At 33.1% G+C, this 14,968-nt stretch overlaps 1 protein-coding gene across 1 annotated transcript; it reads left to right on the top strand.

Moving 5' to 3' along the window:
- The first annotated feature begins 4,456 nt into the window (after nucleotides 1-4,456).
- Nucleotides 4,457-14,113, top strand: LOC123897324 (lysophospholipid acyltransferase LPEAT2). The gene is made up of 14 exons (XM_045947915.1): nucleotides 4,457-5,009; nucleotides 6,561-6,741; nucleotides 6,842-6,901; nucleotides 7,609-7,772; nucleotides 7,866-7,929; nucleotides 8,038-8,103; nucleotides 9,525-9,620; nucleotides 10,639-10,683; nucleotides 12,069-12,139; nucleotides 12,294-12,360; nucleotides 12,934-12,984; nucleotides 13,176-13,286; nucleotides 13,383-13,430; nucleotides 13,549-14,113. Exons 1-14 carry the CDS (start codon nucleotides 4,603-4,605, stop codon nucleotides 13,708-13,710), a joined length of 1,593 nt encoding a protein of 530 aa, XP_045803871.1. The 5' UTR covers nucleotides 4,457-4,602; the 3' UTR covers nucleotides 13,711-14,113.
- Nucleotides 14,114-14,968: the final 855 nt, after the last annotated feature.

Here is a 14,968-nt window from a genome sequence, read left to right as displayed (position 1 = left end):
TGAGATACAAATTAATTTTCTTGTGAATAGAAAATGTTGCAATACAAACATTAAAAGCTTGATTTTTTTATTCAAGCATATTGGTAAAAGTTTGCTATTGATTGTGAAGAGAAATATTCACCTGAACTGAAATCAAAATTCTTCTCTTACTTGATTAAGGTTGTTAACACATGGAAGATTCAATTTATTTGAAAAATGTGTTACGCTATGTTTATATGTCACTTGTTAGCGTGGATTATATAAAACTCCTTGAAGAATTTAATTTCCACGAGACATACATTTCAAACTATCGAAGAGATGACTTAATGAAATGAATAAGTCACTTTGGAAATTAATTTGTTATATGATGACATAAAATCTCGAAGAGTTCTTGAAATCTATTGATTAAAGAAAAGTTTGAAATGAAATATATTTGATATTAACAAATATAATTTATTGTCACTTGATGTGAACAAAGATCATTTCATGTCTCAAGAAAATGATCACTTACTTGAATTGGTCTTGAAGGACCATATTTTAGTTCAATTGAGAACACTATTGCATTTTGCTAATTATGTATGTGATGGTATCAATAAACTCAAAGATATTGGAGCAAAGTCAAGTATATAATTTGTATCTTAGAGATACAACAATATCATCCGATTATGTGGAAGTTTTAACACTACATTCAGAAAGTTCAGAGTGTGATTTTGTTGAAGTTTGTGATTCTACACATACAATAAATTTGAAGAAGATAATACTGCATCAACAGTTAATTAAGAGAAGATTATATTAAAGAAGAAGAATCAAATCTTTCTACAAAGTCATCATCAAGTAAAGCTTCTGATCAACTATATTGAAGATTAATTGCTCTTATTCGTCTCAGATATAATTGTCTTCATGAGGGGGAGATATAATTGTGTTCTGCACTCTTTTTCCCTTAACCATGGTTTTGTCCCATTGGGTTTTCCTGGTAAGGTTTTTAATGAGGCAGTTCAAACACAAAGGATGTTGTACTCTTTTTCCTTCACTAGAATTTTTTTCCCACCGGGTTTTTTCTAGTAAAGGTTTTAATGAGGCATATCCTCGATGGACATCCAAGGGGGAGTGTTATGAATATTATTAGTGGATGTCCTGGCCCATGTAATTGGCCCATTATGTTTACCTATATATAGATACTATGTATCACTATATTGTAACCCTAATCCTAGTGGTGAATAACATACACTATTCTTTTCTCTCTTCTCAATCTATACTATTGCTCCTATTTACATTAAGTTATAACAGTTTACGAAATTATTTGTATCTCATCCATAAAAAAAGCCACATATATGTAATAGCAAAATTTAAGATTCATTTAATAAAAAAAAAAAAATTTAAGATTCATTTCTATATAATTCAAAATATAAATTCACATTTTCTTTGTCTAATGATTTAGAGAGAGGTTAGAAAGAAAAAAGTTTAGAAATATGAAAAATTCGAAGAAAGTAAATGTAACCATCAACTTATCTTTCTTTCTAAACCATTTTCTTTCTAACCTTTCTCTAAGTCATTATTAGATTTGTCGCCTTCTCTTTCAATCCAAATCATTTTCTCTGCGATGTAGTTATTCAACAGTGGTGGTCAATGCGACAAGAGCTTCTCTCCACATCACTGGTTTCACCGTTCGAGGTTGTTTCTAACTTCATTCCTCTCTGGTGGCCGCCACCGATACTTCTCAATTAACCCTCCTTCGTTGTCGTTTTTTTGCCCGCCCATATGGGTCGAGATTGTTAATTTGTGATGGGTTTAGATTTGTTTCTGGTGGGTTGTTGGCGGTACTGATCTTTGGACTTTGGTAGCTTGTATTCTCTGCAGTTTCAGTTTTCATTTGTTGCCTCTTTGCGCTAGTGGGTTTGGAGTCGTTAAGGTAGGTGGTGGTGACACAATTCTATCATGATCGATCTGTTTCTGGTGTTGGTGGTGGATCCATGCTTTTGCCACTATGATGGTGGTTTGGATGCTGTTTACGATAGCGTCAACTTGTTTTTGAAGCGTTGTCACCATCTTTCCATTACCATTGAAATACCCTTCAAAGTTGATTTTTACATTTTTGTGTAGTTATTGGCCTTGCCCCCTTCAGTTTTGTACTTTTTTAATTTATTTTAATATATTTATATGCTTAAATAAAAACCACAACTCCAAAATCTCTAAATATTTCTTTTTAAACTTTGAGAAAAAGGAATATCCATTAATAAAAATAATTTTACAATGTCAACCAATATCAACCATGTTTTCTGTCACGTCACCCTGCTAACTTCACTTTATTGATACGACATGGAAAAATAATAATTTTTTATTAAATGATCGTGTAAAACTACTTTTCATCGTTAGTGCATCTCCATTAAACTCTTAAATTTTTTTTTTAAACCAACACCAAATATATAAAAAAGAAACAAGGAAACACTATGGAGGGGGCAAAAACCAAAACTCCATCAATTACATATTCTAAAATTCGGGAGACCTAATTTGTTGTTCAACATGCTCTCCTTAATAATCAGGAGCATGCAACCAAAAAGTGAAAGAAGATAAAGAACAATCATGATTTCCAAGACTGTCTGCAACTTGATTCCCTTCTCTATATATGTGAGTCAATATACCATTCATCTGCTTGAAAAGAGACATCACATTATTTCATCTGTTCCTTAGATTCCAAGTAACCATAATGTTGGATTTGTTGAAAGCAAGCACAATAAGAGCCGAGTCCGATTCAATCCATAAGTTATGTCAGTTCATCTTGTATGCAATCTCTACTGTAGACATGACTGCACATAACTCAGCTTGAAAGGAAGTGGTAGCACCAAGAGGTTCAACAAAACAGGATAGCATATCTGAAACATGGTTTCTAAAGATACCTCCACAACCAGCTAAACCAGGGTTCCCTTTTGCAGCACCATCTATGTTACATTTTATCCAATTAAATAGCGGGGGCAACCAAATAATTTCTTTAACCACAAGATTCTTCGGGTGATGAGTTGAGACATTGAAGTCAAGTATCATACATCCTTTTGGTCCTATTCTCCACTTAAAATTTGACACATGAACAATTTTTTCCATGTCAGCTTTTAACAAATTAACACTAAAAATGGAAACATAGGATGTATGGTAAAAAATTGTTGATGTGTCAAATTTTAAGTGGAGAACATGGACCAAAATGATGTATGGTACTTGACCTAAGTTTTCTCCATAAATTAAATACTCCTTCTAGTCCTTAATATAACAAAGAGTTTGTTTTCTAGCTAGATTCATAGAATGTTGAATGTATTTTGTCTATTTTTTAGTCCAAATACATCAATCATTTTATGAATCTAAAAAGTTAACTTTTTCTTATATTAAGGACCGGAGGGAGTATAAAAATGCTAAACAGTACCCCTGAGATATTAATTGAGCATATTACTAAGAAATTTTTGTCTTGAAAACTTGTGTATTCAATATCTTAAAGTGCAAAAAGTTATCTTTTCAACATTTATTTTATCCCCCTAAAGATACCGGTTAATATTTTTTTGGTACAATAGCAAAAGGAGGTAGAAAGAAAAAGAAAATCAAGAACGAGGGTGAAGCACCCTTAAAGCATCAGACTAAAGGATGCTCTCCATCTTTGCAGGCGGGGATTCCCAAAAGGTCAATTTGTCATCATTAGCCAATCTTGACTTCGCCAAAAAATCAACACTAGCATTACTTTCCCTAAGAGAAAGAGAAAGACGGACTTCTCAATCCAACTGAAGAAGGTCTTTGATGCTTGTTATGACCGTCGCATAACGGTGGAAAGAGTTCAGATCCTTTGAAATAACATCAACCACAATTTGAGAATCAGAGTAACAATGAATATGTTTGTAACCACGTTCCCTTGCGATCCTAAGACCGTGAAATACTACCGTAAAAGTATTATTGAAAATACCCAAGAAACCACTAAAGCCAATAATCCAGCAAAATACTCAAGTGTAATATGACACGCTATATATTATTTTTCTTAACGAAAATATAATTATATGTTTTTTAACAAAAAATCAAGTCTGACCTTTTGCCAACAAAATAAAATAAAATTCATCAAATCTGATTATTTGATCTCTCTTTTGATCTATTTTTATTTTGAGTTTAATTGTTGTGCACCGTCGGTGTAAATTTTTTTTACACATACATCCAATGACATGTTGCCACATCATTTAATGAATGTGACACATCATGTATTTTTAATTATCATATATGATGTGTCGGTATATTATTGGACAAATGTGCAAAATAATTTTGCACCGACGGTGCATATAAATTAAATTCTTTTATTTTTTGACTATTTAATATATTTTTCCTTAAAAAACTAACATAAAATCTGATCTAAAACACGTTACTACTAGTATTTAATTTTTGTAATAAAATAATAAATAAATAAATTTTCTCGCGATCCTAAGCAAAAATATCACTTTCCCATTCCCTCTATAAACAATTGAAAAAAAGAATCTCAATTTAAAGATACTCCATTCCTTTCATTTCCATTTGCCACTCTCAAACAAACAACACTACAGTTTAACAATTCTACACTTTTTCAAACCGTATTCAATTCGTATACCACCGTATACTCCTCCATCCATGGCGGAAAACAACAACAGTATCACCTCCCCACTCCTCACCTCCGATCATCTAATCGTCACAATCGACTCCGATTCTGTCTCCTCAACTCCAATTTCCAATCCGTTCATTGCTTTAGGTTGCAAAGACGGCGGAGAGTTGACTATTCCGGCGGCGATAACGGTGGACCCGTTCGATAACTATAAAGCAGGAATTGGAGGCTTTTATGAATGGATTAAGACGATACTGTGTTTACCTATAGCTTTGATTCGGTTAGTGATTTTTGGATTGTGTTTAGCGATTGGATATGTGGCTACTAAGTTGGCACTTTATGGTTGGAAAGATAAAGAAAATCCTATGCCTAAGTGGAGATGTAGAATTATGTGGGTCACTAGAATATCTGCCAGATTCATTCTCTTCTCTTTTGGGTTCGTACTATAAACATTCAATGCTCTCTCTTTCTTTCTCTCTCTCTTATTTTATTTTTTTTTCAATATTTTTTTTTTTTTTAGAGTTGATTAAGTTTGGTGTAATATAGTTTACTTGACTTCATATTGTAATTGGAATTTATGTTATTTAATTTTTAGAATTTTGGATCTTAGTAAAATTTATGTATGTGTGTGTGTGATTTCTGATTTTGTATTGGGTGTGGAGGACATATGGATTGGATACATGTTTTTGGTTTTTGTGCTTAAATATGTTGATTGAATTGAATTAGTATTAGAGTTCATGGAATTTGTTGTGTTTTGAATTACCAACACTTGATCGAAGGCGTGTTCTATGTCCGACATGTGTCAGTGTCTGACACCGACACATGTGATTATATTGAATTATGTCATTTTCTCAAAACTGTATTGGTGTCGACGTGTTTGTGTTCGAATCATGTCCGGTGTCCGTGTTTGTGCACCATTAGAGTTCATGACATTTGTTGTGTTGTGAATTACCAAAACTTCTTATCGAAGGCGTGTCCTGGTGTCTGACACCAACATATGTGATTACATCGAATTGTGTCATTTTCTCAAAATTTTATGGGTGTCCACGTGTCGGTCGTGTCCGATGTCCGTGTCTGTGCTTCAAAGGAATCTCATATTAAGGAGTAGTGTTGTCAATCCTGATTGTGGAGAATAGCGGTTTGTTTAAATTTCGTCAAGCTATAGTACTATGGCTCCTTCAACTTTTCAATTCCTCTACACTGCAATTCTATTGCGCTGCTGTAGCCTCTGTTTGACAACAATTGTAAGGAGAGAACAATGTGTCCTCAAAGAAGTAGTTTAGTAGTATGAGTTGGGACATCGTAAGTATATTATGTAGCAGGTTTAAAGAATTTGCTTACAAAAAATGGAGGGAATGATGTAGATATTTAAGTTGGGTTGTTTAGGAAAAATATTTTAGCTTAGGATTAGGAATGAAGAAATGACTTATTTTCTCTTTTGTTTTTCATGGGTATGTGGCGTGTGATCTTCTGGTTATTGCGATGTGTGTATAACTGGTTTAACGAGTTAATAGAGTTTTTGGTTTTGTTAGTGGTTTAGGACAGGGGAGAAAATTGAAAGGTGGAAATATAAGGAAATGCATGTGTCATGTAAGTGGAGGATATAATTGCCTTTTGTTTGAGTAATTATATAATTTGTGTCCATCTCTGCTTGATTTTTTATAAGATAATTGATATTTCTTGTGAGGAAAGTGGGATAGATCAGAGATAAAATGAAATAAAGTATGCTTGATATTTTAAATTAATAAAAATCAGTGTTTCCTTTTGATGCTAAGTTGTCATGTTGAATGGATCAAAGCATATATTTTGTATGAATATAAACCTAGGCTAGATACCCTGTTTATGCTGTCTTACCGGAAAGAAGCACGAGTTTTTGGGTTACTTTTTTACTTGATTGTTAATTTCAGTTTCCTTTTACACACTTCAGCTAAAATTATTTCTGAACCATGAATTTCTCTGTATTGTTGTTTGTTTCTGTCCATTGCAGCTATCATTGGATAAAACGGAAGGGAAGACCTGCCCCAAGGGATGTTGCTCCAATAATCGTATCTAATCATGTATCTTATATTGAGCCTATCTTCTATTTTTATGAATTATTTCCCACCATTGTGGCATCTGAGTCTCATGACTCCATACCTTTTGTTGGCACAATCATTAGAGCAATGCAGGTATCTTTTTCGTGCTCACATTTCATGTATACAAACTTAAAATTATAAGAAATTATGTTATTCAACCATTTTATGTTTTTCCACTTTTTTATTTTTGCAGGTAATATATGTTAACAGGTTCTCACAATCATCAAGGAAGCAGGCTGTCAGAGAAATAAAGGTAAAACATTTCTATTTGTTTGCTTATTGTTATTTGATCTGCATCTTAAAATTGTCTATGTTCTTCGATTGTTGGTATGTTTGTCAATTGATGCTCACTTACCCTTCAATTCTCAATTATGCCTGTGATACCACTGTCATTAGTAAACTTTTGAAATTATGTATCTTCAGGAGTTTCATAATTTTATTTGTTGCTTCTAAATTCTAATGCTCTTCTTATAGAACCAAGCCTCTGCAGTGTTTCTTAAATATATTTAATCAAAATTTAGGAAGAGTATATTCAGTGAGAGCAGTAGCACAATAAGACATATTAATAGGAACTCTATTTTGTTCATGTGCAGAAAAGTAATAATTATATTTTTTGCATTTCTTGTTTTTATTGGCCTCAATGAAGATTTATATAAGCATATGTTTTAGGATACAGTATGCTATGTGAATGCTTGAGATTGAAATTAAGTTATGAAAAGTATTGTTGCCCTATAATGTGGAAGAGAAGCTAAGAGTTGAGTAAGAATTTTACATATTGTAAAATTACATTTGCTTCTGATTTTGGAACTGAATAGCAACATGCAAGAATTAATTTGAACTAAAAGGAATGAGCAATAGATATAGTATACTGGAAAAGAATTTCTTCATATAAATCTGTCATGTTATCAATTTTATAAACTGTTTGATATAGAAATCTGCTTTTAAGGACTGGAATAACAGAGAAGGGCTTCTTGCGATAGATTTCCTCGAGTACTTTTATTTCCCGAGGGAACGACGACTAATGGCCGGAACCTTATTTCCTTCCAACTTGGCGCATTTATCCCTGGGTACCCAATCCAGCCTATAATTGTACGCTATCCTCATGTCCACTTTGATCAATCTTGGTAGGCAATTTGTTTATGAATATCCTGTCATTTCATTACTGCTGTTTGTTGGCATAACTTATCACTCATGCTGTTTTACTTGCTTATTTTTAGGGGTAACGTTTCTTTGGGACAGCTTATGTTCAGGATGTTCACTCAATTCCATAACTTCTTCGAGGTATACTTTCCCATGGATTATTTTTTTCTTTACGGTGGTTAATCTACCGCGTTCTTCGGAAACTTATTTTGTCGAAGTAATTTAAAACTTCCGTCTTAAATTGAACAGGTTGAATATCTTCCTGTCATTCCACCTCTAGATGATAAGGAAACTGCTGTGCATTTTCGTAAAAGGGTGAGCATTCTTGTTTTGTTTCGCAGTTCTCACAATTCACATACTGTTAGGGGACTTCTATATTTATCTTTCTTGAATATTTTAAGCTTTTAACTTTGGATTGCATTAATTCATAATTTGCAAAATGCAGAATTTATTTATTTTTTATATTTTGATCCTTCAAACTTCTATATGCATATATATATATATATATATATATATATATATATATATATTTGAAGAGTTGAAAATTCCTCAGCATGCATCTGGGAATCTTGCGGGGTGGAATTTTTATAAACTTTGTTGGAGAAAAGTCCAAGTCCAACATTGGCTAGAGATGCGACCTAAGGAATTCATTGCAAAATCCTCACATCAGATAGGCACAAATCAAAGATTGTATGAGAGTCTATTCTATATCCCTTGTTGGGCTACCCGTATTTTCCACGCACTAGGTCCGATAGCCCTGGTTGTTAGAAGGAGAAAATTCCAAGTCCTACATTGCCTTGTGATAGGGTCTAAATAGAGCTTATAAAGATTTGGGTGATCTCCACCTTACCGGCCGGTATTGTGGGGCTGAGTTAGACCCAAAGTCTAAGAAACTTTATATGAAAAAGTGACCTTGGGGGTAACTGACGCAGTACGGAAGCGCTAGGTTAGCAAAACGCTAAACCTAATGGATAAAGACAAGCCGCAAACACAAACTTGTCAAAATAGGGTTTCGGAGTCCACCGAAAGTTGAGATAAAACTCGAATATTTTTATTGAATCAAAAACTGCCTTCAAGGCTACAATAATTTTGCTTAAATAGGAGTGAAAAATAAAATTAACAAATCTCCTAAAAGATTGTAAAACTAAAAACAACAAACCTAGCTAAATAAAAATTACAAATCTACCTAAAATATAAAAATAACTAACCTAGGTGAAATATAAAAATAAGGAATCAACCTAAAATATAATAAAACTAAATCTAACTAAAATAATAAAATACAGAAGAAATCCTCCTACATCAGTAACTTGGGTCCATCTTATAAAGAGATCTCCACCTTATATAATGATTTAAGGACTAGTGATTGCAATGTGTCTATTAAACTCGAAGGAAAATTGTAATGGTCAGCTGTTGAGAGTTGACACTAGCAATGCTTAATGTTAGTGACTGTTGGACAAATGCATTCTAATAAAAGAGAACATTATGATAAGCCGAGATGATGATGCTGGGTGGTAATAGAAGAAAGAGAAAATTAAGAATAATTTTTAAGAGGTACTTAGAGTAGCAGTATTATGTAAAGTAAACACTACATTTTTTTTTTCCTTATCGTTTAATATTATCTCTTTTTCATCTTGTCTGTTATTAAGAATAAATACACTGGATTCTTTGTTGAATTTAGTCCTTGTATACGTGGGTAGTCAGCAACTATTTAAGAATAAATATATGGATAAATGCAGACTAGCCATGCGATTGCAACGGCATTGAATACTGTCCAAACTGGACATTCTTATGGAGATATAATGCTTCATATGAAAGCTCAAGAAGCAAAACAGGTGTGCAGTTTTTATTACTATTTCTTTCGGTTATTATCTTCATGCTTAGTAGTTACTTAATTGCTTTTTACATATTGAATTTTTTTTTCCCCTATTTGTGCACACTGGTCATATTCAAACTTGCAAAACACTGCTTCCTCGCCGTTGAAATGGAAATCTGGATCAAGCTGAAGGTCTCATGCTATGGACCAAAATGTTATTTTATTTTTTGAAAAATCAGGGAAAATTCTAGTATGACTACGAAGAAAATTCCGTAGCATTGGAATGTAATGGTGTACCTTACATTATTCATTTTCGAGTCCATTATAAAATTTAACTGCCACAATTAGCTCAGAAAATCGTTATATCTATGGGCTGACTGATCATAGTATTCTCTTCCGTTCAGTTATTATAAATTAGATCATGGCCAGTTAAAAAGGAAAACCAAAAGAAAAAATAATTCTCAATGCTTGTATGCATAGAAAAATAAAAGGCGAAGATGGTCGAGCTATTATCTTCTCCAACGGTCCATATTCTTGTCAAATTCCTCATTACTATGTATTAATCAATATAACACCCAACTATTTTCAACCTGAAGGGTTTAGCCTTTATTCTTTTGCTGAAGTCCTCCTTTTTATCACCTTTTAATGTCATAATTCTCACACACTGACCTTTCTTTATTTCAATTGCTCAGTCCTGTGCTGCTCTTTTATAGTTTCCAGGCACCAGACCACTCTTCAGACATTCTTACATGTCAAGATGCTTGCTTTGAGTATTGTTTGTATTAAAGTAATGTATTGGTCTGTTTTTAACAACCTTAAGGAATGAGGGTGAAGTAGTCAATTGATAATTTAAATATGGTCATGTTAGGTATCAGGATTATATTAAATATTTCCTTGTCTGTTATGTTATTCTGCTAAATATTTCATGTCATACTTGGTGTATTCTAACTTATATTTTTCCATAGATGTTGTGTTATATTCTAACTTAGCAATCTATTTTGTCAGTCACTGACATTTGAACATGTTGACTTCTGCAGGAGAACCCCTCGAGGTATATGGTTGAAATGGCCAAGTTCGAATCAGTAAGTCCCTAAAACCAACTGAGCTTGATTCAGTTTTGAAATTTTTTAGATGCGCCATTTTACTTTTTTCCATTATCAGGTCCATGTTAATTTTTTTCCCTGCCAGTTTGTTTTAATAGGTTATTTAGGCTAAACCTTTCATTCCATTTCTCCTCTAGCATGTTGCAAATTCCATGGCATCCCTATGTTTATGCCAATGTATGCTAGAGATAAATGGCCTGCAGGAAACCTTTAGTTTTGCTCAAAGAATTGCAATTAGCATTGCTTTCCAGTTTCCCTATGTGTTTGTTCTTTTACATCTCGTTTCTGGCCTTTCTGGTTATATGAAATCAGGATTGCTAGTGCTATAAACTATAAAGATCCTTTCATGAATGGGTCCAAGGAAGGGGCATACTGATTGCGGGTCTGTTGTAGGCAGCTTTATCTTGCACTTTCAAGAAGCTGGTTCCATGACTTGAACATGTGACCTCCCAGTAACAGAGCAGCAATGGCAACTATTGTGCCAAGGCTTATGCTCTTTGGTTTATCTGCTTATGTCTACTATTATTCTCTTTTAATTCCTTTACAGTAGAAGCAGAGACAGAACCAAAAAAAAAATTGTTAGGAGTGGCGAAAATAAACACCTCGCAAGAAAAATCAACATTATATATACAATGATTAGTTCATTTTAGTTTATCATTGTCTAGATCTCAATAGAGCTTCGCGCATGATGTGATCTTGTTGCATATAGGAAATTCCAAGAATTTGCCTTGCAAGTGGTTTGCATACAGGCAGATGAAGATATTTTCTACTGTCCTTTATAGGCACGGTTTCAACCTTGCAGTCCAAAATATATTGGTAGGTTATAGAACCATGCTCACTCGACAAATTGATGGTGGCCTGTAAGTGTTCTCTTTTTAGAGGGAGAAAAATATGGTATTACAATGGCATACATTTGTTATATATATATGTTCTATATAGTATATGGATGACATATGACTGCCTCTATTTACTTACAGTTACACTTCGGTCCGTCCCTAAGTAGAAGTAAAGAAAACTTGTATTATGCTTTCTCTTGTTATAATAATCTGAAACATTGTCAAATGTTCATGTGTTTGCCAAATTTTGTACTTTGAGGAATAAGTAGAAAAGGTGAGAAATATTTTATAGTGGCATCTGAATGATAGGTGATTGTATTGCACACCGTTTCTCCCTGTCTGGTCTGCCTATATGGTATTGCCAATCTAAACTTGAACATCCTTCCTTGCATGGAAATGGCTACCATTAAAAAAGAGAGTTCCAATTTGAATATTTTGTTTGTTTGTGATTAATATTTTTCTGTTCATTAAATTATACTGCTAGTAATATTGGAAGGAATGATAAAAACAATTTGTGTTTCTTTCCAGTTATTTCATGTAAGCAGCTTGGAAGCTGTCGACTTTTTGGATAAATTCTTAGCTATGAATCCCGATTCCAGGTACTACTGTCACATTCTTGTATAAACAATTTCTTGTACTATTATTATTTATTAAAAATGGAACAGATTATATTGATGACAACCAATGGTGACTTGTCACTTCAGTGCCCATGTTCATGTTCAATATCGTGACTTTTCTATATCTTGCTTGCAGTGGCCATGTTCAATATCGTGACTTTTTGAGCGTTTTAAGACTCAAGGCTTGTCCTCTTTCTGAAAAGGTTAGTTACCAACTTACCAAATAGCTCAAGATTTCTCAAAATATTATGGGATTAAATTTTAAATCTATCCAGAGTTGATAATCTAAACCTTAAGTTTTATGCTAAATTCACGAGCACTATGCCTATTATATGGAATTGCGATCAGGATACTGCTGCAATTTACTTCGTCCGTTCCTCTTTAGATGCCATTTTAGGGTCATATACACATACCATTTACACATGCCAATTTACTCCTATAATACCCCTAACTATAGGTTGCCTCATTCCACTTATTTCTTTCTCGCAATATATAATGTTGCATTGAACTATGAAAATGACAGTAAATAGAAGCAAAGTTTTCTACAAAAGTTGCAAGTAAAATGGAATGGTGTATTCATAAGCTTGTAATTTTGAAATAAATTTTTTTTTTCTGTAAATTTTTCTTCCCATTCTTTTAGCATCTCGAAATTCATTATAATTTCCTTTTCCCATCTATGTTCTCTCTCTTTCCAAAGCCTTAAATCTCGTGTGATCTGAGTTTTTTTTTGCTCCCATTTGTTTTTTGATTATCATGTTGATTGTATTTTATTTCAGATATTCTCATTCATTGATGTGGAGAAGTGCGGGAAAATTACATTCAGACAGGTAACAATTTCCAATAATTTACCCCGTTTCTGTGCTCTGTAGAAGTATCAATTATTCAATACTACATATAACATCTGTACTGGTTTTAAGGCATAAAGCTGCTAACTGCATGTTATTAGTTAGGTTTTAAATATCTTTGTTGATCATGAGTCATGACACTTAACCTATGCACGTCTGTATGTTGCTTCCAGTTCTTGTATGGATCTGCACATGTCATGACACAGCCAGGGTTCCATCAAGCTTGTGAAGCAGCCTTTGCTGAGTGTGGCGGTGCAGTAAAAGGCTACATGGTGGAAGAAGAAGTATAAACTATCATACTCCTATTTGCCTTTACTACTTGTGTTGAAATTTTAATTAACGCTAACTTGTTCTTCTTTTCATTTTTTGTTTGAATTTAGTTACGAGATTTTATCCGATCTGCTATCCCCAGCTGGAATGAAGACGAGGTAACCCATTTTAATTTTAATCTACTAAATAAATTACTTTTCTTCTCTCGAGTGTTTCATTCATCCGGTAACATTCTTTGTTCTTGTAGTTTGACTTGTATTAACTGGATACTTGTAGGTCCATGATCTATTTGTGTTATTTGATGTCGATAAAGATGGAAGAATTTACAAGGATGAATTTCTTTCATGCCTGAGACGAAATCCTCTTGTCGTTGCTATTTTCATACCTCAACCGCAGCACAAAGAATCATGTGGTAATGGAGTGCTAGATATACTGTGATGGTTGGATTTTACATGTTATTTAAACCTATGGCTTTTTCGGATGTTGTTCTTTTAGAAAGTTCAAAAGAAGGAAAAGGGTAGGATGCCCTGGGATTACATGCACATAGTATAGGATGCAGAGGCCTAATTATTATTTTTTCTTCTCCTTTATTACTTTTCCCTGATTAATCACTCATAAAACATTATCATTTGTTGAAGATCTGTGTTTTCTGCCTTGTTTTGAAAGGGTCAGATTTACACAGCTAGTTTTCCTTTAAATTATTTGAGTTTTTGGTTGAGGGACCATTCTGGCATTTAGGATCAATGTGGTCCAAGGTTTGATCAACCTGTTTGTAACAAACATTATTTGTGTATTTTAAAGATGTGATGAAATCTAATGAAGAATGATTTGCAGTTTTGGAGAGCATTGTGAATCATTTTTTGTCCTTCTAGTTTGAATTGTGTGAAATTGCGGTCCTTTTAACATTTTTTTTTGAACGGTTAAACTTTTGTCAAATGATTTTTGTGTGTAAATTTTTAATCAAATTTTGTATGTATATTTTTTTTTTACAGTGTATTTTTGTAACGTGTGTAAAGTGGATAAAGTAAAAGGTACGAGAGAGAGATAGAGGTAAAACATATAGATGTTAAATAATGTGATAAAATTAAAGTAATTGGAAAATTTATTGTTTTTGGATCTGCTTCGTTGGCGAATTTAGTTTGTAAAACAAACAAACACCGTACCAAGACATGAAATTAAACATCGTCGCACCGAGGCGAAGAAATCACCAAAAAGAAATGAAAAACCTAACTTATGTCGAAACTACTTATTTAGATTAAAAGAAATGAAAAACGATGCATCGAGGCATTCTAGTTCTAGATCATGCAAAACTACCTCTTTCGGATGAAAGAAGAAGAAAATTTAGGGAGAAATAGTTGCTTATCTCAAAACAAAACAAAAAAGTGAAGGCTTATAGTTTTGTCAACCATTTTATGCTTAAATAATATACCAGGAAAATTGCAAAAAAAATATTATTATTAGAATGAAAAGTGCTTAATTTTGTACTTGATTCATTTGGATTTGAAGTTTTGAACATAAAACTTCTCAATTGCGTGTTTGAGTTTTATATAATGTTTATCACTTTGTCTAAAGAAAAATATATTTAATATAAGGAGAATGCTATTAATATGCCTATTGCTTTATGTATTCTCATGAATCATGATTCATTTGCATTGGTATCTGCATCTATTTGGTGTTGTTGACTACCAAGAAATAG

The sequence above is a fragment of the Trifolium pratense genome, linkage group LG7, assembly GCF_020283565.1.
Source record: "Trifolium pratense cultivar HEN17-A07 linkage group LG7, ARS_RC_1.1, whole genome shotgun sequence".
Lineage (NCBI taxonomy): Eukaryota > Viridiplantae > Streptophyta > Magnoliopsida > Fabales > Fabaceae > Trifolium > Trifolium pratense.
Note: the sequence above shows the minus strand (reverse complement) of the source record. Positions and strands in the feature narration are given on the sequence as shown.

Bases quoted from the DNA above. Each gene is read 5' to 3' on its own strand.
- LOC123897324 (XM_045947915.1), top strand. From the start codon at position 4,603: ATGGCGGAAAACAACAACAGTATCACCTCCCCACTCCTCACCTCCGAT. The intron at 6,902-7,608 runs GTAAAACATTTC...CTGGAATAACAG, and splicing joins AGGCTGTCAGAGAAATAAAG to AGAAGGGCTTCTTGCGATAG. The intron at 13,287-13,382 runs GTATAAACTATC...GTTTGAATTTAG, and splicing joins GCTACATGGTGGAAGAAGAA to TTACGAGATTTTATCCGATC.